This window comes from Phascolarctos cinereus, unplaced genomic scaffold (assembly GCF_003287225.1).
Source record: "Phascolarctos cinereus isolate Bilbo 61053 unplaced genomic scaffold, phaCin_HiC Scaffold_3;HRSCAF=262, whole genome shotgun sequence".
NCBI lineage: Eukaryota > Metazoa > Chordata > Mammalia > Diprotodontia > Phascolarctidae > Phascolarctos > Phascolarctos cinereus.
The window spans coordinates 80,400,200-80,422,339 of record NW_027555736.1 but is presented as its reverse complement, the minus strand read 5'-3'; the positions used below and the strand labels follow the sequence as shown (position 1 = coordinate 80,422,339).

Below are 22,140 nucleotides of genomic sequence, written 5' to 3'. Positions count from 1 at the left end.
CTTTCAAAATTGTTATATTGTTACAGATTTTTTTTTAACATGTTCGAAAACATAAGATGTGTTCAGGCACCTCACAGTCACAATAGTTAGGCTGCTTCACAGGTCTGCAAGCTGATGGTAAAAAGGGCTTCAACATCTTTATTTCTATCACCATGAATACTGTCATCATCGTCTTTATCATCGTCCCTTATATTTGGAGAGTCTTTTTCCCCAGAGCGCTTTCACATTTAATGTCTGATTTGATTCTCAAATAATCACTTAACAGATACTGGCCATCCACTTGACGGTTAGAAATTAAATTTCCCAGTGGTTGTGACTTACTCAAGACCCCACAGTGGTGCAGTAGGGTCAGAACCCTGGTCTTTTGACTCTTAGTCTAGTGATGAAATCTGTCCTTTGAATACCATGTTATGAACTAGTACAGGAACATTTGTGTTTCGTTCTCTGAGCATAGCAAATAAAATAAACTGCTCTTCCACCTTTGGACTGAAAAGCAAGCTGTTGAGTTTCTACTAGTGCTTGAAAACATTTGCTTAATTCCCTTCTGATCTTCCCCATCACCCATTTTATATCCATACTCACATGCATACATATATTTTATATACTCTGTTGACAATATGCTAATATCTAATGCTCTACATCAGCAGAACTGATTTTTTTCCCCTTTGTCTTGTAAAAACCTATAATTTAGTAAATAAGTGATTCTTGTTCTGCTATAACAAATTGACTCTAAAGTTTAGATTGGACTCTTTATTAAATATCTAAAAGAGTTGTTTTGGTGTGGTGAAAACCTGGCTCATAGTATCTGGGCAGTGGAGAAGTATTATGCCCAGCTCTGACAAAGTGATCAGAGTGATTAACACTACTTACAGAATTGCTGGTGAGGTGATCTTTTCCCCTTAGTAGGGATAATACAATATACCCACTTACATGAACTTAGTTTCACTTGCTTTTAACAATGACAAAGATACACTTTTCGTTTTTCTTTGATTCTAATGAGAATTAGAAATGACTGTATTTGGTCCCCCGAAGCTTTTTTCTCTAAGTGGGCACATCTCTAGACTCTCTACTTGTCACATGAAGCATTGATGGGATAGACACTGTGTGATCTAATTTTCATTCTCTGCCCTTTTTGGACTTCCATTTGGGGGGTGCTATTTTTGTTACTTGAGCTTCAGTCTCTGCTTTGAATTTGTGTGTGTGTGTGTGTGTGTGTGTGTGTGTGTGTGTGTGTCATGGTGAGTGTGTGTGGTGGTAATTTTTCTTATCTTATGATTGGTCATGGCTTTGCTTGTGGGGATTATCTCTTTACATAGAACCTAGGCCTGCATGACCTTGGCAATACTTCTTGGTTTGGGTAGGATTTGTCAGAAACGTTACCAAACAAGTGAAAGCTTTACAGATTTTTCAAAAATTACCTTATTTTTATTGAAACCCTCCCTTTTTTTTTAACATCACAGTTATTTCTGAATATATTTCTGCCCACTCAGAAAGCCAATCCTGTATAACAAAGATTAAAAGAAATGAAAGAAGGAAAAAGGGAGAATTCAGCAAAACTAACCAACCCATTGGCCATATCTGATAGTGTATGAAATATTACAGGCATATTTTTAGTGTGTGTGTGTGTATGTGTACACCCCTTTTTCATCTGGGGGCTAAGAATAAGGAATATCTTCTCTATAGGGGTTTTGCTTTTCCAATTTCCTTTTTAGAGCTTTTGAGTAGGGTGGAGTGTTTGCACATGTACACATTTGTAGGAATTTAAGTGGATTTTTTTCTTTTTTCTTTTTTTTTTTATTAATTTATTTTTAATTTTCAACATTCACTCCCATAAGCTTTTGAGTTTTAAATTTTCTCCCCCTCCCTCCCCACCTTCCTTCCCAAGATGACATGCAATCTGATATAGGCTCTACAACATACATTCCTATTAAGCATATTTTCACATTAGTCATGTTGTAAAGAAGAATTAGAACTAATAGGAGGAACTACAAAAAAGAAGAAACAAAACAGAAGGGAAAAAAAGAGCAAATAGTATGCTTCAATCTGCATTCAAACTCCATGGTTCTTTCTCTGGATATGGATAGCACTTTCCATCATGAGACTTTTGGAGATGTCTTAGATCATTCTGAGAAGAGCTGAGTCTGTCAAAGTTAGTCATCACACAATGTGGCTATTACTATGTACAATGTTCTCCTTGTTGTGCTCATTTCACTCAGCATCAGTCCATACAAGTCTTTCCAGGTTTTTCTAAAGTCTGCTTGCTCATCATTTCTTATAGCACAATAATATTCCATTACATTCATATACCACAGCTTGTTCAGCCATTCCCCGGTTGATCCTCAATTTCCAATTCTTTGCCACCACAAAAAGAGATGCTATAAATATTTTTGTACGTATGGGTCCTTTTCCCATTTGTATGATCTCTTTGGGATATAGCCCTAGAGGTACTATTGCTGGGTCAAAGGATATGCACATTTTTATAGCCCTTTGGGCATAGTTTCAAATTGCTCTCCAGAATGATTGGATCAATTCACAGCTCTTGAGTGGATTTTCTTACTGGAACTTTTCACCTATAATTTGGGTGAGTTGGTAATGCTCTTTAACTCAGTCTTCTAAGTTCCAGTCTATCTTAAGATCCTCCTCTGGTTCTTCCCAACTGACTTACCAACTCTTAGCCTCCCCTTTCCCAACCAGGGCAACCATGAGTTGATCCAGATCCAGATCTGGGTCTGTATGAATGCAAGGTGAATCAGAACTGCTCAGCAAAGCCTATGGGATCCTCCCTGGGAATACTCTTTGGCAATAGCCTGGAATTCTCCACACTGCCAGAGCTTGAAACATAGGTTTTGATCAAGCCACTATCCTCGGGGATTTTCCCACATGATTTTGGCTTGCACTTTGAAAGGGAGCATAGAAGCTGGGGAGCTGGTGGAGTCTTTTGGTAAAGGTGGGCATAGTTTAGGTAGTTGTGGGTTGTTGAGAAGTTTTCAAATGATTTAATCCTTTCTTTCATTGGTTTTAATTCAGACCTATGCTCTCTTTCCCGTGCTTCTGAGTACCATTTATTATGGCTGTCCCATTCAAGAAGCAGAGTTTCCTCATTCATCAGTTTCTGCCTTAAGTACTCAAATTTGGTCATATCAAAGCTACCTCAATGGGGCTAGCAGAATTTGGGGTCATCACTAGTCAAGTCCACCTAGTCCTGCCAATATGAGGGACAGTCAAGGCCATATTTCTTGTTTTTGTTTTTTGGGCGGGGCATTTGGGGTTAAGTGGCTTTCCCAGGGTCACACAGCTAGTAAGTGTCAATGTCAAGTGTCTGGTCTGAGACTGGATTTGAACTCAGGTCGTCCTGACTCCAGGGCCGGTGCTCTATCCACTGTGTCACGTAGCTGCCCTGTGGTTTTTTTTTCCTTTAAGGCCATATTTCTTACATGTTTGAAAGGCACATGTTCATTCTGAAAGCAAGTTGACAGGAACTGCTGCAACCTCCCCTTTGCTCTTACCACATCTCTGTCCCATTTTAAAGGTGAACACTCAAAGATGATAGCACCACTTAACTAATAATAGCAAATAGTACACAAATAGCAGTAATAGCACACAATATACAAATGCACAAATACAAATCATACACACTTTGCTAGCAATCCACTTGAATTGCAAAAGTAAGCATTCTGCTACACAGTCAAAGTGTGCAATTAAAATACTAATTTCAGTGGTTCCAGAAGTCAAGTGATTATCAAACACAATTTACAGATTTACCAGACTTGTGCAAAAAGAACCCAAGGGCACACAATTAAGGCAATTAACCCATATGCAAAGAAGAAAAAAGCCGTAGTATGATCCTGGGACAAACTGGGTCAAGAAAGAGGGCCCCTGGTCTTTGGCATTCCTGAATGTCGTTGACCCCTTTTATCAACTAGGGTTAGCATGATTAGTGAAACAATTAATTACCCAGGGGAAAAAAAGGATGGGAGCAGCTAGCAGTCGATAGAGCACCAGCCCTGGAGTCAGGAGGACCTGAGGTCAAATGCAGCCTCAGCTGTGTGACCCTGGGCAAGTCACTTAACCCCTGTTGCCTCCAAAATAAAAGACAAAAAGAAAGAAAGAGGGGCCCTGGAATATTCCTGAAAATGAAAGGTGAGCTCAATCAGAGTCTGGGCCTGATGATGGAGTAGGAGTTGGAGTGTTGAACTTGCCAGGTAAGGCTGGGTTGGGCTCTAGGGAAAGCTCCAGTGACACCTGGTCTGTTCCCCCAAGTACTGGAGAGCCCAAGTCTTCTCGTGGAGCTGCTGCCATCAATTAATGTTAACAGAATTTTAAATGCATTCAGGACTGGACCAGTCTCTAACCTGGGAATGTGGCCAGAGATGAAACTGAGCAGGCCAGAGACAGGTGTGTCCCGAATCAAGTAGCAGTTTAGTTAATTAACGTGGTCTACAAACCTGAAGTTGTCCTGAGAAGGAGAGCTCATCTTGCTGCAGTAAAGGCAAAGATTATATACATAAATCACAAGTGGGGAGGGGAGGAGGAGGTGGATTATAACACAATCATTTGTAGGGCTTGGGTGGTTTCTCATGGCAAGCCCACTAATGTAGGACAATACAGGTGTTGTTGAGTTCTAGGGGAACAATTCTCAAATCTTGGGGGGTTGTGATCACTTGGTGCAGCCCAGAATCAGAGTTCTGTGGCAAGAACAGGTTTTACAGTCTTTGATTGGCTTCACTTAAGGTACACAAGCCACTACAAGTGCAGGAATGTCAGTTATTTGTAACTATAAGCTGCACTGTAAGTCTCTGACTCCCAAGCCACAAACTGCTAATGAAATGGTAGTTCTGAAAAATCTAAATTATTAGTATATTCATTGTACATGTCATATTGATTAATATGAAAATCATAAATTTCTTTACATTTTCCATAAACTTGAAGGTGAGCTATCATTTGCTCCTGTGACTTCAACTATTACCACTACGTGGATGACCTCTAAATCTGTCCCTCTAGCCGTGGCTTCTGTAAGACAGTTTACCCCTAACAGTCAGTCCAACAGCATTTATGAAAGCTTATCTGCCAGGTTCTTTGCCAGGTGGTCTGCCCACATGTCTGTTGCCACCTCACATGAGAGGCACTCAGTTTAAACTGAGTTTATTATTGTTCCCCTAACACCTACTCTTCCTTCTGACATTATCTGTCTGTGTCCTTATTGCAATCTGGTCATATTACTTCTCTGCTTAAGGCCTTGCAATGGTTTAGTAAGATTAGCCCAGCTGGGTAGTTCTTCCACCTTCTCTTTCTAGCCTTTTGTAATATCATACATACTTCTCAACATATTTTGGACACTAGCCAAATTCCCTTATATTCTCTCTGCTTCTCCCACTTCCATAATATAAGTTTTCCACCTCCAGGCCTTTTCCCCACTTTTTCTCTAACTTAGCATTCTCTCCATAACAATACACACATACGTGAATGGACAAATGCATATTTTGAATTCTTATTCTTCCTTCAAAGTCCAACTCAGTTAACCTCTTTTTCTGTGAAACCTATCCAAATCCCACCTCATTAGTTTTGATCTTTCCCTCCTTGGACCTTTGTTAACATTTTATTTACCCTCTCATGCATTTACCACATATCATTTGTTACTGTTATTTCTGTATGCCATATTAGACTATAAATTGCATGAAGACTAAAACTGAATTAAACCTAGCACTACATACCGCACATCATAGGAATTGAACAAATTTGTTTTAATTTAATTTCCTTGCTCATAAATGCATTTTCATCCCTTCTGACAACTCAGGGTTTGAATTGTCATTCTTCCACCTCTTTTAAGTACCATATAATACATATTAGTGCCTTTCAGAGAAAGAACAAAGTAAATTATTGGGTAGCATTTACAAGCAATGTCCAGGTCACGACTCCAGAATCAGTTCTATGGATATAACATGCTAGCATAAGCTTTATAACACTGGTGTTGTTTTTCTTACTCAGTTCTGACCCAAGAAATGTCTTGTGGACTTAATAATTTTAGGCTACAAAGATGATGCCTGAGTGCATGAGATGAGTTAGAGATTTATGCTTTAGCCATTTATAATAGAATATTGTAACACCAAAATTTAACAGAAAAACCAACTAGAATATGTCTTGATAATTAAGTCTTTAAAATAGAAGTACTGTAGCACCAAATTTTGTTTTATATGCAAAAAATTTTTCACAGCTGAATATGTAATATTTTTGCACTTAAGTTACTTAGATGGTCATGTTTTTTCCTAAATATTTACATGAAGTCATACTGGGGAGAAGATCATAAAATCAGAAATTTAGAAGTTTCCAAACCCTTAAATTTTATAGATGAGGAAATAGAGCCAGAGAAGTGAAATGATTTGCTGCCATTTGAACCCACATCCTCTGATTCTAAGTCTAAGACTCTTACTGCACAGTGTTGAAGTTCTTTGCTCTTTTCACCTATTTATTTATTTATTTGTTCGTTTGTTCACTATGCAAGTAGTTTTGCATTTTAAAAATTAGGATTTTTAAATTATGCCTCTCTGTTAAATTTTAAATACTTCCCTTCCTTCCCCCCCCCCCCCACATAGTCCCAAGGATAAGCGTTGAAAGTTTGGTCCTTAATTGTTGCATTTCATTTGCAAATTTTTCCCCCTATTTCACTCTTTAGGTATGGATGGAACTGTTAAGCAAAGCTTCAGTGCAATATGTTGTTGCAGCAGCTTGCCCATGGATGGGTGCCTGGCTTTGTTTAATGATGCAGCCTTCTCATTTGCCTATTGATTTAAATATGCTGCTGGAGGTAAAATCCAGATCTAAGGTAAGAGTGAGATCACCTAAAAATATCCATTTAATCTTGTATTTAACATTTTTCCTAATTATGTTAACACTGAATATCTTATTAGGAGTGATTTCTCTTATGTAGATCTAAGGAGAATGCATGCAAAAAAATAGTTTATATTAAATTTTAACAAAATATTTGATAAAGTATTTCATACTGTTTTTATGGAGGACAAAATAGAACATTGTAAACCAGAAGACACTGTACAGTTTGATGGCTTTGAAAGTGGTTGAATGGTCTGACTCAAAGAGTAATTACTTAATGATTCAACTTTACCTTGAAAGAAGGTCTCCAGTGGATTGCCCCAGGGATCTGTTTGATTCCATTCTGTTTAACATCTTTATTACTGACTTGGATAAATGTGTAAATGGTATCTTTTATCAAATTCACAGGTGGCACAAAGCTAGGAAGAATAGCTAAGAAACTGAATGAGAATGTTAGGATTCAAAAAGATCTTGGCAAGCTAGAACACTGGACCAGAGCTAATAAGAAATTTTATTATGAATAAATATAAAATCTTACATTTATGTTCAAAATATACAAGATGTTAGAGGCATGATTAGATAGCATTTTGTCTGAAAAAGATCTGGGTGTTTTTAGTGGCCTGAAAATTCGATAGGAATCAGCAGGATGGTAGGGCCACCAAAAAATCTGTTGTCTTCTCAGCCTGCATTCCCACTGTACTTGGTCCAGTTCTGACAGCATTGGGAATGTTGTGTTTGTTCTGGGAATCACATTGAAGAAAGTACTTGATGAGCTGGGGAATGTCCAGAGGAGGGCAGCCAGGCTGGTGAAAGGCCTTTCAAATTAAGAACTCAAAATCTAGAAAAGAAAAGACTCAGAGTAGAGATGGTAGCTATCTTCAGGTATTTTAAGGGCTAATGCCTGGAAGGGGGACATTAGCTTTTAATGCATTTCTGCAAGCCAGATCTTCACCAGGGTCTGTTAGGGGCTGAGGAGGATACAAAGACTTATGGGATGGGGCTTCCTGCAAAGGACACTGGTTTTATTTGTTACCAAGGGGCAAGAAATAGGAGCAGTGGGTGGAAGGTACAATGAGAGAAATTGAAGCTTGGTGTAAAGAAAGACTTAACATTTTTTTTTGTTTGTTTTTCGGCTAGGCAATGGGGTTAAGTGACTTGCCCAGGGTCACACAGCTAGTAAGTGTTATGTGTCTGAGGTCAGATTTGAACTCAGGTCCTCCTGAATCCAGGGTTGGTGCTCTATCCACTGCGCCATCTAGCTGCCCCCTAAGACTTAACATTTAGAACTGCCCCAAGGTGTAGGAGATCACTTTGGCAGATAATTAAGCAAAGGCAACATGAGCACTGGCTAGGTCTATTAGAGTAAAGATGCTTTCTCAAGTTATGACTAGCTGGTTTCTCAGAACTGTTACAACTCCACAATTCTTTGATTTTGTGAGAGCTGCCAATCCCTACATTTTATTGTTTGTACTTTTTATTTCCTCAGGAAAAAACAGGTGGTAAAATGCGCCAGAGTCAAAACCAAAGTAAAGAAGTGCTGCAAGAATATATTGCAGGTGCAGATAGCATTATGGAAGACCCTGCAATGAGAGATTTTGTTGTTATGCGGGCCAGAGTGATGGCAGCCAAGTAAGTATATAGTGAGGAATAACTATATTTTTAAATTGACATTGAGGTTTTAAAATGGTCAGTATCTTTTTTTAGGAATTAATACCACCTTATTTTTGTGTAGCAATTCAAGTTTCCTAAGGCCTCTTTTTTTTTAATATAAATTTATTTATTTTTAGTTTTCAACATTCACTTGCACAAGTTTTTGAGTTCCAAATTTTCGCCCCATCTCCCCCCTCCCCTCACCCCAAGATGGCATGCATTCTGAATATCCCTTCCCCTAGTCTGTCCTCTCCTCTGTCTCTTTCCCCTTCTCTTATCCCCTTCCCCTTCTATTTTCCTGTAGGGCAGGATAGACTTCTATGCCCCATCTCCTATATTTCTTATTTCCCGGGTAGCATGTGAAAACATTTTTTTTTTAAAAACATAATGTTTTTAAAACTTTAGGTTTCAAATTTTTTCTCTTCCTCCCTCCCCACCCACCCTCATTGAAAAGGCAAACAACTCAATATAGGTTATACATGTGCAGTTATGCAAAACACTTCCATAGTAGACCTGTTGTGAAAAACTAACTCTATTTCCCTTAATCCTATCCTGCCCTCCCATTTATTCTATTCTTTCTTTTGACCCTGTCCCTCCTCAGAAGTATTTCCTTCTTATTACCTCCTTTCCTAATCTGCCCTCCTCTCTATCATCCCCCTGCTCTCTTGTCCCCTTCTCCCCCTATTTTCCTGTAGGGTAAGACAGATTTCCATACCCAATTGAATGTGTATGTTATTCCCTCCTTAAACCAAATCCTATGAGAATAAGATTCACTCATTCCCTCTCACCTTCCCCTGCTTCCCCTCCACTGTAAGAGACTTTTCTGTTTTGTTTTTTTTTTTGTGAGATAATTTACCCCATTCTACCTCTCCCTTCCTTGTTCTCTGAGTATCATCCTCTCTCATCCCTTAATTTTATTCTCCAGATATGACCCTTAATCCTCAACACACCCTGTGCCCTCCTGTCTATCTATCTATCTATACATACATGTAATTTTTTTCCTTCAAGTACCCTAATACTGACAAAGGTCTCATGAGTTATAAATATCGTCTTTCCATGCAGGAATGTAAACAGTTCAATCTTAATAAGTCTCTTATGATTTCTCTTTCCTGTTTACCTCTTCATGTTCCACTTGAGTCCTGTATTTGAACGTCAGATTTTCTATTCAGCTCTGGTCTTTTCATCAAGAATACTTGAAAGTCCTCTGTTTCACTGAATGACCATTTTTTTCCCCTGAAGGATTATACTCAGTTTTGCTGGGTAGGTGATTCTTGGTTGTAATCCTATCTCCTTTGCCCTCTGGAATATTATATTCCATGCCCTGTGGTCCTTTCATGTAGAAGCTGCTAAATCTTTTGTTATCCTGATTGTGTTTCCACAGTGCTTGAATTGTTTCCTTCTGGCAGCTTGTAATATTTTCTCCTTGACCTGGGAACTCTGGAATTTGGCTATTTATTCCTAGGAGTTTTCCTTTGGGGATCTCTTTCAGGAGGAGATCTGTGGATTCTTTCAATTTCTATTTTGCCTTCTGGTTCTAATATATCAGGACAGTTTTCCTTGATAATTTCTTGAAAGATGATGTCTAGGCTCTTTTTTTGATCATGGCTTTCAGACAGTCCAATAATTTTTAAATTCTTCTCCTGGATCTATTTTCCAGGTCAGTTGTTTTTCCATGAGATATTTCACATTATTTTCTAATTTTTCATTCTTTTGGATTTGTTTTACAGTGCCTTGATTTCTCATAAAGTCACTAGCTTCCAGTTGCTGTATCCTAATTTTTAAGGAAGTATTTTCTTCAGTAATCTTTTGGACTTCCTTTTCCATTTGGCCAATTTTTCTTTTTAGATCTTTTTCCATTGGGTTAGGCTTTTTTGGACCTCTTTTCCATTTGGGTTAGGCTATTTTTTAAGGTGTTATTTTCTTCAGTATTTTTTTGGGTCTCCTTTAGCAAGCTGTTGACTTGTTTTTCGTGATTTTCTTGTATCACTCATTTCTCTTCCCAGTTTTTCCTCTACTTCCCTTACTTGCTTCTCAAAATCCCTTTTGAGCTCTTCCAAGGCCTGAGACTGATTCATATTTTTCTTGGAGGCTTTGGATGTAGGAGCTTTGACTTTGTTGTCTTCTTCTGGTTGTATATTTTGATCTTCTTTTTCACCAAAGTAGGTCTGACTCTTTTTGCGCTGCTTGCTCATGATCCCGGCTAATTACTTGAGTTTTAAACTCTTTGTTAAGGTAAGAGTCTGCTTCCAATGTGGAGAGTGTACTGTCCCAAGCTTCAGGGGTTTGTATAGCTGTTTTCAGAGATCTTGTAGGGACCTATAAATTTTCAGTTCTTCAAGGTGGTATGATAAGGGGCGAGGTGTTTACTCCTTTCCTGGCCTGTGACCACAAGTACTCCTTTTGTCCTGTAACTGTGAGGAGGGGCTCCTCTTCACAGCCACTACAAGCTCCTCCATGCCAGTGCTCCTCCTCAGCCCAGCACCGCCACCCAGAACTGTGACCCAGATCCAAACACAGGCAAAGCAAGAGATTCCTGCCTCAGCACTGGCAAGGAGATCCCTGCAGTCCCTCTCTGATCAGCCACTGGATTCCCCCTCAGTCTGTGGGCTGGAAGCTCAGGAAGCAGCTGCCCCCTCCAGGGCCACGCTGTTGGGGAATGGAGCTGAAACCCCGCCTTCCTCTCTCAGCACTGACAGAAACAGACTTTTCCACTGACCTTCTAAGTCGTCTTTGGTATTTGTGGATTGAGGAGTCTGGAAACCTCCACAGCTGCCCATGATTCAGTCCTGTAGCCTGCTTCAGGTTCGCTGTGGCCTGCGCGCCCATGCAGTGCTGCGCTCCAGCCTGGCGTGATACACCTTTCTGATCAATCATCCAGGTTGTCTTGGTCTGGAAATTTGTTTCACTCTGTCTTTTTGTGGGTTCTGCTGCTTCAGAATTTGTTTAGAGCCATTTTTTATGAGTATTTGGAGGGGTTTGGGGGAGAGCTCTAGCAAGTCACTGCTTTCACTCTGCCATCTTGGCTCCGCCCCCACTGTCTTTCCTCCTAAGACCTCATTTGAGGAAACTTGTGGACATCTTAAACCAGTATGTCCAAAACAGAACTTTTTATCTTTCTACCTAAACCTACCCCTTTTCCTAACTTCCCTTTTATTGTAAAGGACACCAGTATTCTCTTAGTCATCCAGGCTCAAAAACTAGGTGTCATTCTCAACTCTTTACTCTGTCTTCACCTCATCTTGCCATATCCAAACAGATACCACATCTTATAATTTCTACCTCATATATGACCTCTTCTCTTCTCTATCACACCCACCTGGGACAGGCTCTTACCATTACACACGTGGACTGCTGCACTAGCCTTCTGATGGGTCTCCCAACCTCAAAGTCTCATCCCACTCCAGTCTACCTTCTATTTAGCAGCCAAAATGATTTGACAAAGTGGAAGTCTGACTGTGTCATCTATCTTTTTCAGTTAGCTCTGGGGGCTATTGCCTCTAGGACCAAATATAAATTCCTTTGTGACTTGTAAAGCACTCCATAACCTGGTGTCTTCCTACCTTTCCAGCCTTTTTTCACTTTACACTCCCATCCACATATTCAGTGATCTGTTGACACTGTCCTCCTTGCTGTTCCGTAAGCAAGATTCTCATCTCCCGATATCCAAGCATTTATAGTGGCTGTCCCCTAGACCTGACACTCTCCCTTCTCATCTCCACCTCCTGGCTTACCTCAAGTCTCAGCTAAATCTCACTGTCTACAAGAAGCTTTTCTTCATCTAGTGCTTTCCCTCTGTTGATTATCTCCACTTTATCCTGGATAGAGCTTGTTTGTCCATCGTTTACATGTTTTTTTCACCATTGTTTGCGTGTTGTCTCCCTCATTAGACTGAGCTTCTTGAAAGCAGGAGTTGCTTTTCCCCTTTCTTTTTCTTTTTTTTAATTTAAAAAAAATTTTTTTTGCATTTTTGGTGAGGCAGTAAGGGACTTGCCAAGAGTCACACAGCTAGTAAGTGTCAAGTGTCTGAGGACAGATTTGAACTCAGGTCCTCAACTCCAGGGCCAGTACTCTATCCACTGCGCCACCAAGCTGCCCCATTTTTCCCCTTTCCTTGTATTCTCAGTGCTGAGCACAGTGCCTGACATATAGTAGGCGATTAATAGAGGCTTAGTTGACTGACAGACTGAAATTCAGAAAATTGGTGACCTGTTTAAGGACACAGAGAACAGTTGGTAGAGTTGTGTCTTCTGACTTCTACTTTGGTATGCTTTCAGTCATACTAGCCTTTAGGGAAAATCTAGATACACTGAAGGCAATGTATTTTCTGAGTAAATATTGTGTTAATTTTTTTTTTCTTCCCCAAGGTTGTTAGGAGCACTTTGTTGCAATATTTGTGATCCAAGTGTAAATGTAGCTTCTCAAGACATTAAACCAGCTGAGTCTCTTGGTCAGTTGCTACTTTTCCACCTGAACTCAAAATCTGCTTTGCAGAGGATTAGTGTTTCTTTAGTAATCTGTGAATGGGCTGCTTTACAGAAGGTAAGATCTTGCTCTGTCTTTGAGTTGAAGTAACCAGTTTCAATTAAACTTACACTGTCTTTTACAATAGAAAAAAAATGATATTTTTGTGTGGTTCTGTCTACTGTTTGTATATGGAATCTACCAGAGGTGCATACTAGATTATATTAAACTTCTGTTTCTCCCCAAATGACTGCCTCAGTCCTAAATTTTCTCTTCACAGGGCCCCCAGTCCTTCAGTTAAGTAATCCATTCATATCCATATTCAACTTCAGCATTGCATCCTTCAGATTATCATGAAATAACCCCTTTAAAAAACCCTTAAGTTTAACTTAGTCTTATTGCTGTTGATAATTCTTTCATGTCCCTCTCAGGTACATTTAAAACCTTAAAAATGATTTGTGGGTATACATGTAACCTATTAGGGTGATCTTTTGGTCACAAAGAGAAAATTTCTCCTTCTGATTCCAGGTGCTCATATTTTCAAGCATTCTTTCCAACCATTTCAGCGGTAACTCTAAAACATCAAAGATGTGATAATTTTGTTGCATTTACATTTCAAAAGTGGTACCTGCTAGTTTTGCTTATTCCTTTAACTGTATTTGAGAAGTTAAATATTTAGCACTAGCTATGTGAGTCATATACTACTCTCTTTCACTTGTTTGTCAGAGCTGACCCTAAAAAGAGCATCCTGCTCTGCAGCGGCCCAGGCTCCAGCTTAGCTTCTATGGAGAATCAAGGCTCCCCCCTCCTTTTTTTATTTAAGATGTAGAGAGTGTGCGAGAAAAGCAGCTGGGGTTGTGTCTTAGCCTTTCTCACATTGAGCAGCAAGTGTTGATTTTGGCATCTGGACACTTGTATGAGGGTCTGGGCATCTTCTTGGTACCTATATTGTGCCTAATCTGATGATCCCCAAGGAGACCGCCTCAGCTCTGGCTGAAACACAGAGAGAAGAAAGGTGCAGTTAAATTTGAAGACTGGTTTCTTTCTACAGTTATTTAGTTTTAAATATGTACTGTACCTGGAAGTAAGCTGAAACCATATTTTTCTCCCTATTAAAAAAATTTGTAGACACTTAAGAGAAGTGTTCTTTTTTTAAAAGTAATTTATAACTTCCATTCCAGAGTCTTTTCAGATGCCAATAAAACAGTCATTTATCTTGACTGTTCTAGAATTTAGGAAGGTTTTCTTTTGGGGAGAGGGGAATAAAATTTGTGATATCTGTATTTCTGTAATGCAGTACTCATATTTGAATCTGCTTACATGCGATTTTATTTTAGGAATGTAAAGCTGTTGCCTTAGCTGTGCAGCCACGTTTACTTGGTATCCTGTCAGAACATTTGTATTATGATGAGATTGCTGTTCCATTCACACGAATGCAGAATGAATGTAAACAGCTTATTACATCATTAGCTGATGCACATATTGAAGTTAATAGCAGAGTGAATTACAGTGTGTTTACCATAGATCAAGCTAATGAACTGGTGAGTTAATAGAATTTTCTATTCTTTAATGATATGACATGAAACAAAAAATATCAGCAACTATTCAAGCTATATTTACCTTAAAAGCAAATTAATTCAGCGGCTTATTTTGGGGGCGCAGCATATTTTGTGACAAGACCATTTTTAGTCAGATAGCATCCTCTTTTTTAAAATTAGTTCATTGCTTATTCTTAATATCTTAAAAGCTGTAGCTTAAGAAGGAATGTTCATTTCCATCCTTAACTAAGTCATTGGGGGAAAAGGTCATAGTTACTGTGTCCTCCTTCCCTGGTATTATATTTTTCTTTCCTATATTTTTTTTCCAAATTCTGAGTACATTCAGATGTATTGTTTCACCTCAATCTGTTCTGCTTAATTTGATTCCACCTAGTCTTCATCAAACCAAAATTTTAAATAAAGGAAACAAAAAGATTCTTCCTGTCTCTACTCCATTTTCCTTTTTACATGACCAAGACCTAGGAGATAAAATTACTTTAGGTCCTTTACTTGGGTTTTGGAATAAAGGATGAAATAACATCTTTATCTCCTTGATATTAGGGATATTTTTCCTTTGCCTACCTAGCCTAAGGAGAGGCAAGTGGATGAATATTGACTTAAGTATAACTGTGAGGAAAAGCTTACTACTGCTGCTGTTTTCCTTCCAGGCTCACTATCTTCTAAATTTGATCTTCTGGCGTATAGAATTTCTCTTAAGTTTGTCAAAGCATATTTTGAATTAAATACTGATTTTTGCCCATAAAATGTTTCACCAACGATGATGGTGATTTTATTTTAACTTTGCTGTACAATGAATTTTAGTTTTTGCATTCAATTTATCTCTTAATACATTACTAGATTTCTCCCTTAAGTGATCTAACCTTTCAGAAGCACTTCTGATTGCTCTTGAAAAGACTAAGTTAGAAATGTGCCTACCTACTTAAGCTGACTCTTAAAGCAACTAGTAATCAGGCAAAAAGACTTATTAGACTGCACTTTTTTTTTAATCTAAATCAGTGAATAGACGTTTGTTGGTTAAAAATTAGTTGCTAATGACCATGGTGCAGTGGGAAAAGCTTTAGATTTGATGTCAAAAGACTTGGGTTCAAATTCCAGCTCTTCCATTTACTGCTACCCTACAATTTGGGCAAATTATTTAACCCACACCTCATTTTCATTTATAATATGGAGGTGAGAGGAAAGGGGACAGATGTTAGATGATCTCTCCAGCTTTCTCAACATTAAACTCAGTGATCACATTGAATTTAGAGTCAATTGTTTAAGAACTGTAGTAGTCCAGGGGCACCTAGGTGGCACAGTGGATAGAACACTGGCCCTGGATTCAGGAGGACCTGAGTTCAAATCCAGCCTCAGACACATAACACTTACTAGCTATGTGACCCTGGGCAAGTCACTTAACCCCATTGCCTAGCTAAAAAAGAACTGTAGTAGTCCAGACTGCCTCATTTTAGATAATGAAATGGAAACCCAGAGAGATTGTCACTTACCCAGGATGACATATGTAGGAGAGCTAGAGTTTAAACTCATGGCTTCTACATTGAAGTCTGCTGTCTTTTTCATCACCCGGCCTCACTATCGATAGTAATTGCTCTTTGATACCATGCCCTAATAAAAATATAGTATTGAAGGAACTAGAAACTAGTGCCAAAAACTGTTGACCAAAGATGAGTTATGTGGGTTTCAATATTCCAGTCTATCTCTGTCCCTTAGCAGCTGATAATTATGTAGTGTCTGTGTGTTAAAGCCACATTTTGTACAGATTCGCAAGTTGCCTTCTAATCAAAATACTTGGGGCATTTTATATAGTTCTTTTCTACAATTTTAAGGTGCATGTTTTATTCTTTTTTTAAAAGAAAATGAGCTCTTGCTGGAGAATTCAAATTTAAATTACATGAGAAGGGGTCATTCTAGCTATAGTTTACTTTATAAGCCCTTATTTTAGAGGATGCTATGGTTGATACAAAGTAGACATTCTTTAACTACTTGCTCTCTGTGTATTTTTAATAGGTCACTACTGTTTTTAATGAAGTCACATCATCTTTCAATTTAAATCCAAAAGTGTTACAGCATCTAGATAGTAAGCGTCAGCAAGTTCAAATGACTGTTGCAGAAACAAATCAGGAATGGCAGGTGCTGCAACTGAGAGTCCATACGCTGGCTGCGTGCGCAGTTGTGAATCTACAGCAGCTTCCAGAGAAATTAAACCCTGTCATAAAACCGTTAATGGAGACTGTTAAGAAGGAAGAAAATACACTGGTACAGAATTATGCTGCTATGTGCATAGCGAAATTACTTCAGCAGTGTACATCAAGAACTCCTTGTCCTAATTCAAAGATTATTAAAAACCTGTGTAGTTCACTCTGTGTGGACCCACATCTGACTCCTTGTGTTGCATGTCCAGCACCACCGCAAAGCAGCCATGAAAATTCTAAAGGTATCTATTTAAAACTTCAATGGGAGATGGGAGGGAAAGTTACCTGGAAAATATGTTCATTCATTTGTTTCTCAGTAGAATTTAAATATACCTCTATAGATTTTTTCTAAACATAATAGAAACTTATTATAATTGTATTTAAATATTATTCTAGTGGTTTGTATTTACAGTGGATAACATAATATCCTCCCTACTAACTACTAGTAGTAGTTATATGACACATTTGGAGGAAGTCTGATATAAAAAGCCTCTAAGATAGATGTTAGCCTTCTGTGCCAATATTAGCATTATGAAAAAATTCAGTTGCCTGGTGGATTTGGGAAGGGGTGATAGAAAAGGGGACTAAATTTTTCCAAATGTAGTTTGACAAAATTACTTTCGCTGAAATTTGTCTGAATCGACACGTTGGCTTCTGGAACAAATAAACACATCAGTCTGAAAAACCTGATGTTTGGCTTTTCCCTAACCAAGTAGTCTGTAGAGTGATAAGTAGAAATGAGAACTGATTCATGCAGTCCAGTCCCTTGGGAACAGACTTAACATATGGAAGTATGTAATACAATTTCTGCTGATGGCTTATATGAAATATATCTCTGAGTTCTGTTAATAAGATTTTGAGAAAGCAAATTGTCACAAACATGTCTTGTAAACTTAATGGGGGGGGGGGAAACACAATCCATGTGAATTATATCTTGCAAAAACGCTATGTGACCCAACAGAGAATGATCTCAGCATCTTACAAATTGTAATCCTCTCTCTCCCCTTGCACTTCCCTCTTTGTACTAAAAAGCAGTATTTTACAAAGGGTATTTTTCCGAAATTTATGTTGACTATGGATATGCAAAAGAGATTTGTTGAAATGTTTTTGCTTTTTTTGTGATACTCTTTAAAATATTATTTCTGGTACATTTGAAGAAAGAATAATTAATCTTGCAATTTTCTAATGAGCTTTTATACTTTTAAATAAGTCTGGTTCTTTAGACATGAAGATGTTGAAGAAGCAAAAAAAAATTTTTTTTAACTTAAGTACTACAAATCAAAATGTCATCAACTCAATGTCAAAATAAAGTATTCTTGGTAGGATAAAGTTTATAGATCGCAACATTTAAACATGCTTTAGATGCTGTGTAACTTTGTCATTATTGAATTTTATTAGATTTTATCACTGTTAATTAATCTTCTATGATGTGACTTTTTTTCTTAGTAGGACAAAACACAGATAAGGATGGAATGCATCACACTGTTACTAAGCACAGAGGTATAATCACACTCTACAGGCATCAGAAAGCTGCTTTTGCCATCACAAGCAGACGTGGCCCTACTCCTAAGGCAGCAAAAGCTCAACTTGCAGACTTCCCCCCAGGAAGCAGTGGAAATATCCCTGCTGAATTGGATGAGGTACATATTTTCAATCTTCATTCCTCTGGTTTTTAAGTACAAACAAACCATATGAACCAAGTAGGTCAGAAATTAATTTTAATCACCATTGCAACATCCCGAAATGCATTTAGTATTTCAAAATAAAAGGACCTTAATTATCATGAAATATATCTACCAATAAATGTTTGTGGCAGTCTAGCCATTGGGGTAAGAAAATCTACCAGCTTACTCAAAATTTTTCTGGCTTGCTGGAATTTTTATCAGCTGATCCTTCATAAATGCTCTCAAAGAAGTAAACCTTAGTTGTATTCTGTGAAATAGTTCACAAACTTCCAATAACTCCATTATCCGTATAGCAGTAAACAACAGCCAAAATACAGCTAAGTGGCCACAGAAATAAGAGTTTTGTTGCAACTTTTTCATCTTCAATTTTTAAAAATTGTCATAAATAAGGAAGAACTATCTGTAGCCCCTTTAAAAAAATTCCTTGAGTAAAAATACCAGTTCTTAGAGAGAATTAACGAAATTTACATGCTTCTATGTTTACTTTTCCTTTTTTTTTTCTATTTTGGGCTGGACAGTGGGGTTAAGTGACTTGCCCAGGGTCACGTAGCTAGTAAGTGTTATGTGTCTGAGGCTGGATTTGAACTTAGGTCTTCCTGAATCCAGGGCCGGTGCTGTATCTACTGCGCCACCTAGCTGCCCCTACTTTTCCTTTTTATGTTAGTTTTTAACTTGTTATCCATCTATCCCTGAAATAATAGTTGGGTTTTTTTTAAAACAACTGGTAGCTGACACTTTATCAAGTGGAATGAATGCTCTAGAAACTATCAGTTATGATATTCTTTTACTTACTATTTCGTTCTAATGACTATTCAGACAGAGCCAGCCAAAGGCATGGTGGATAGAAAACCGGCTTGAAATTAGGAAGACCTGAGTTCAAGCAGGACACTTGTTCATGACTCTGATACTTGCTGGCTCTTTGACCCTGAGAAATTAATTTGCTTTAAATGTTTCATGCCGCAGGCAACTCTTGCGTAGGTGCCATTCTGCTTTGGTAGAGAAAGTTTCCTCATTGAGAGTTGCCTACCCTAATGAAAAATCCTCAAATTGAAATTCATTGTATATTTTGGAGTGCTGTTATATTTTGGTTCAGACCTATGGTTTTGTTAGGATGGGGAGCTCCCAATGTAGAAACTGCCTCCAGTGATGTGTAGTGGTAAGTCATCTATACCATATAGTTATGTTAATATACTTACATATTTCAAAAGAGGCTTAATAAAAATAGAAAACTAAAGTTTGCACTCATGACTTTACTTTTAGCAGACTAAACATACAGGAAAGATTCAGAATTCATGAGAAATGATTAGTGTTTCTAAAAATACATTTTGATTAGAACTGTTAGAAGCGTGGCCACAATTAGGAAGGGCACATTTGGAAAGGTGCAATTAAAATGATAAAAAGATTATGCAGTGCAAATCAGGACTTGTTTAGCAGGACGGTCTGGAGCCTGGAGCCCCAGCTTTTCAAATGAAAACCTTCATTTAATGTGCATGGATGATACACACGGATAAAAAGTAGCAATCTATAGAAGCTTTTGAGAAATAGCAAGTAAGTCATTTATGTCTTTGTACTCCAGTATTCATTTGGAATCTTCATCCTGTCATTCCAGCTGTATTGGAATCTGTTCTTGCTTACCATCCCTAAGAGCAAATTGAGATTTGTATTTCTAGTTTGACTTTAAGATAGATTATCCATTAATAAGTACTTTCTAATTGACACATGGTCAGTTACCCAGGGTATTAAATTTTCTCATTCCTAAAATAGAGCTGGATTGAAAATGTCTACTCCCCTTTCTAGCTCCGTACTCATTGCTAAATAGAAGATGTGCCTATAAAATAGGCATTCAGTAAACATTTATCAACACTTGCTACGTACCAGGCACTATGCTAAGCATCAGGAATATAAAGAAAGGCAAAACAACAGTTCCTGCACTCAAAAGGCTCACAATCTATTGATAGAGACAACATGAAGACAACTATATGCAAACAAGACATATAACATATACATTCCCTATAAGGTGAAATAATCAACAGAAGACACTAGAATTAAGAAGGATCAGGAAAGCCTTCCTGTCGAAGGTGGCATTTTAGGTGGGAATTGAAGGAAGGCAAGGAAGCGGAGATGAGGAAAGAGAGAGGGAGAAAGAGAGAATTCGAGGAGGGGTCATTTGTGACAGATGTTATGGTGCTAAAGTAAACAGGACTTACTAACTGATTGGACATAGGGGATAAGAGAGTTGAGGATGACACCTATGAAGCCTTGGTGACTAGGAGGAAGGTGGTGCCTTCGACACTAATAGGAAAGTTCAGAGGTGAGCAGAGTGAGGGGGTACAAATAATGTTCAGTTTCAGATGTCCATAGGAACCCAGTTTGAAGGAGAGAAGTTAGGACTGAATAAACTACATTTAGAATTAGCAGCATAGAGGTGATGTTGGATCCATGGGAGCTGATGAGATTACCAATTGAAATAGTATAGAGGGAGAGGAGAAGAAGGCCCAGGACAGAGCTCTGTGGGGTAGCCACAGTTAACGGATGTGACCTGGAAGAAGATCCAGCAAAAAAGATGGACAAGAGCATTTAGACAGGTAGGAGAGCCAGAATACAGTAGTGTCATGGAAACCTAGAGAGAAGAGGGCATCAAGAAGAGGGTGATTAACAATGTCAAAGGCTACAGAGAGCAGCCTTTGAAGAATAAGGATTGAAAAAGGGCAGTTAGACTATTTGACAATTAAGAGATCATTAATAATTATGGAAAGAGTGTTTCAGTTATTCAAATGATGAGGTCTGAAGTCAGACTGTAGAGAGTTAAGAAGAGAGTGAGAGGAAAGGAAGTGGAGATATGAATTATAGATAGTGTTCTCATGGGGTTTAGCCACAGCCTTGAGAATGAGAATGGACACATCAAGTGAGGGGTTTTGTGAGGATAAGGAAGACAAAGGGATATTTTATAGGCAGCTGAAAAGTAGCCTGTCCACAGAGAGAGACTGAAGTTCTGTGAGAGAGTGGGAACAATAAAGGGATCAGCCTTCTGCAGATGACAAGGTGGAATAGAGTCACTTGTGCATGCAGAAGGATGCCTTGGCAAGGAGGAGGGCTTAGCTCTTCACATGAGACCGAAGTGAAGAAGGACCCGTCTGAGCGACGTGACATGAGGGGAGAAGGTGCTCTCTGCAAATGGTCTCACTTCTTTGGGTGAAATATGAAGTAAAGTTATCAGCTGAGAGAGTAAGGAGAGGGAGAGTCTTGGGAGATTTGAGGAGAAATGAAAAGGTTTGGAACAGCTTCCCTATTGAGTGGGATAGTCAATTAGTTAGGGAGTTGTAAAGGGATGAACTTGGCTGCAGCGGGGGCCCAATTGAGGTTATGTAACAAATTCATGGTGGACTCAGCAGTCTTTGAATTTCATTAACTCTCTTTCTACTCTATCTCATACAACTCTTGGTTAATCTTATGATCCACCCTTTTGCCATCATAGCAGAGAGTTGGCCTTTTGTTTTATACTATAATCAGGCCTTTGATTTGCATTTTTGAACATGCTAATAACTGCTATGGGGAAAAAAACTGATGTAGGAAATATTGAGTAGTTTTGATTCATACCAGTAACAACTTGAGAACTCATTTCTCCCCTTACCTGTCTATGGTTGTAGAATTTTTACCATAACATTCCTGAGACTAGTTAAATGTAGTTGTTAATTATTTAACTTTAGACAACAGAATCCTATTGTAGCTCAGGAGCTTGTGGAGAATTGAATCCAATCAAAATATATT

The 22,140-nt window shown here is 38.4% G+C and overlaps 1 protein-coding gene across 5 annotated transcripts in view; it reads left to right on the top strand.

Annotated features, from left to right (window-relative positions):
- Nucleotides 1–22,140, top strand: part of BTAF1 (B-TFIID TATA-box binding protein associated factor 1) — a 129,587-nt gene that overhangs the window by 67,691 nt on the left and 39,756 nt on the right. For 3 of the 5 annotated variants that reach the window (XM_020964075.2, XM_020964072.2, XM_078150998.1), the window contains exons 16-21: nt 6,671–6,820; nt 8,312–8,454; nt 12,840–13,014; nt 14,274–14,477; nt 16,503–16,929; nt 18,134–18,327. In XM_020964075.2, the coding sequence (XP_020819734.1) occupies nt 6,671–6,820; nt 8,312–8,454; nt 12,840–13,014; nt 14,274–14,477; nt 16,503–16,929; nt 18,134–18,327 (1,293 nt within the window). The remainder of the gene's footprint in view (nt 1–6,670; nt 6,821–8,311; nt 8,455–12,839; nt 13,015–14,273; nt 14,478–16,502; nt 16,930–18,133; nt 18,328–22,140) is intronic. The other 2 variants (XM_020964076.2, XM_020964074.2) reach the window with 1 other exon arrangement.